Source organism: Electrophorus electricus, chromosome 9, assembly GCF_041902795.1.
Source record: "Electrophorus electricus isolate QZ-2024a chromosome 9, ASM4190279v1, whole genome shotgun sequence".
Taxonomy (NCBI): Eukaryota; Metazoa; Chordata; class Actinopteri; order Gymnotiformes; family Gymnotidae; genus Electrophorus; species Electrophorus electricus.
The window spans coordinates 6,982,501-6,985,000 of record NC_137505.1 but is presented as its reverse complement, the minus strand read 5'-3'; the positions used below and the strand labels follow the sequence as shown (position 1 = coordinate 6,985,000).

General features: G+C 45.8%; 1 protein-coding gene across 1 annotated transcript in view; it reads left to right on the top strand.

Moving 5' to 3' along the window:
* Positions 1-2,500, top strand: part of LOC145659297 (uncharacterized) — a 3,920-nt gene that overhangs the window by 173 nt on the left and 1,247 nt on the right. The window contains exons 1-3 of the mRNA XM_081720901.1: positions 1-588; positions 678-855; positions 1,198-1,308. The exon at positions 1-588 is cut by the window's left edge and continues 173 nt beyond it. Coding sequence (XP_081577027.1) covers positions 556-588; positions 678-855; positions 1,198-1,308 — 322 coding nt within the window. The 5' untranslated portion in view covers positions 1-555. The remainder of the gene's footprint in view (positions 589-677; positions 856-1,197; positions 1,309-2,500) is intronic.

Sequence of the window (2,500 nt, the reverse complement as noted above, 5' to 3'; positions counted from 1 at the left end):
TTGGGCATGTACTATTAAGGAACCATGAGAGTCTGCACTCTCTATACTTCCCTGACCTCTGCTCTTCGCTGACCTCTGCTCTTCCCTGACCTCTGCTCTTCGCTGACCTCTTCCTTGCCCTTCCTGCTCTTCCCCCGTTCACCTCTCCGCTGTGACCCACAATGCTCGGCCCTCGCGTGGTGCTCGGCCCTCGCGTGGTGCTCAGCCCGTGGCAGGCTGGCAGGCATCTGGGTCAGGGTGTTTAATCCCTGAATGGGTTTGTGAGACAGGAATGAATGATGAGCATTGACAGAAAGAGAGAAAGAGAGAGAGAGAGAGAGAGAGAGAGAGAGAGAGAGAGAGAGAGAGAGAGAGAGAGAGAGAGAGAGAGAGGGAGAGGGAGAGAGAGGAAGAGGGAGATTAATCTTGAGGTGAGTGGTTTATTCTCTGCTCCCCTTCACATCTGCAAGCTGCTTCTTTGCAGGGATTTGTGATTTCAGTGGTCTGTTTCTTCTGAACGATGAGCTGAGCTGTGTCGGGGTTGTGCCCCTGCGCATCTCCCTCACTGACCTTGTGATGCAGAAAACACACATGCTCCCTGGGGCTTTGGTAGGTAGGTGTGTGTGTGTGTGTGTGTGTCAGGGGCTACCCCAGCTGGCTCTGTGTGATGACCCACATCTGCTCAACATGTTCCGCAGCACAGGGGAACGGGAGTGCGTCGGACTCCAGGCCAAGGAGACGGCTCTGCCGTCGGTGTGCGTCTCCGTAGAAAACGCACGATTCGGAGCAACCCTTGCAGAGGCGTGGGTTTAAGACTCGTGGATCAGAGGGAACAACACAGGAGTTCAGATGTCAGAGTTGACAGAGAGACAGAGAGTAAGAGGGGGAGCGACGTTCCAGGACAGGGGCGCCGGGACTGGGATGGGTAGTGGATTTGATTATTTTGCTGGTAATACCTGAATGTCCATTTTGTCTCACTGCTGGACTGATGTACGCAGGATAATGTTCAAGTAGGCAACGACTGTCTTTCTTCAACCTGTCCTCATATAAACAAAACCAGAGGTTAGGTGGTTCCCAGTAACACCAGTAATAATATTTGCCTCATCTTGCTGTTTTAGGTTTTTGTTATCAGCTAGATAAATAATGTATTATAAAATGATGAATAATCTACCTCTCTGTGTGTCAGCTCTAAATTAATAAGCTTCGTTACTGTTGTAGAAGCTGGATCAGCTTCATGTCTGATGAAGAGAGTGTGTCATACGACATGTCCGCCAGCAGGATGTCACATAAAGGAAGGACACACCTGTTTGTCCTCAGGAGCACGCCAGGGTGAGTTCCTCGTGCTTTGATGTTTTTAGGAATAGGGTGAAGGTGAGTTAGGATTAGGGTTATGGATAGGGTGACGGTTAGAGATAGAGTTAGGGTTGGGATTAGGGTTAAAGTTAGGGAGAGAGTTAGGGTTAGGATTAGAGTTGGTGTTAGGGTGAAGGTTAGGGATAGAATTAGTGTTAGGGTTAGGGTTAGAGTTAGGGTTAGGGTTAGAGTTAGAGTTAGAGTTAGAGTTAGGGTTAGAGTTAGAGTTAGAGTTAGGGTTAGAGTTAGGGTTAGAGTTAGAGTTAGGGTTAGAGTTAGGGTTAGAGTTAGAGTTAGGGTTAGAGTTAGAGTTAGAGGTAGGGTTAGAGTTAGAGTTAGGGTTAGAGTTAGGGTTAGGGTTAGAGTTAGAGTTAGAGTTAGAGTTAGAGTTAGAGTTAGAGTTAGAGTTAGGGTTAGGGTTAGAGTTAGAGTTAGGGTTAGGGTTAGAGTTAGAGTTAGAGTTAGGGTTAGAGTTAGAGTCAGGGTTAGAGTTAGAGTTAGAGTTAGGGTTAGGGTTAGAGTTAGGGTTAGAGTTAGAGTTAGGGTTAGAGTTAGAGTTAGAGTTAGGGTTAGAGTTAGGGTTAGAGTTAGAGTTAGGGTTAGAGTTAGGGTTAGAGTTAGAGTTAGGGTTAGAGTTAGAGTTAGAGGTAGGGTTAGAGTTAGAGTTAGGGTTAGAGTTAGGGTTAGGGTTAGAGTTAGAGTTAGAGTTAGAGTTAGAGTTAGGGTTAGGGTTAGAGTTAGAGTTAGGGTTAGGGTTAGAGTTAGAGTTAGAGTTAGGGTTAGAGTTAGAGTCAAGGTTAGAGTTAGAGTTAGAGTTAGGGTTAGGGTTAGGGTTAGAGTTAGAGTTAGAGTTAGAGTTAGGGTTAGAGTTAGAGTTAGAGTTAGAGTTAGAGTTAGGGTTAGAGTTAGGGTTAGGGTTAGAGTTAGGGTTAGAGTTAGAGTTAGGGTTAGAGTTAGAGTTAGAGGTAGGGTTAGAGTTAGAGTTAGGGTTAGAGTTAGGGTTAGGGTTAGAGTTAGAGTTAGAGTTAGAGTTAGAGTTAGGGTTAGGGTTAGAGTTAGAGTTAGGGTTAGGGTTAGAGTTAGAGTTAGAGTTAGAGTTAGAGTCAGGGTTAGAGTTAGAGTTAGAGTTAGGGTTAGGGTTAGAGTTAGGGTTAGAGTTAGAGTTAGG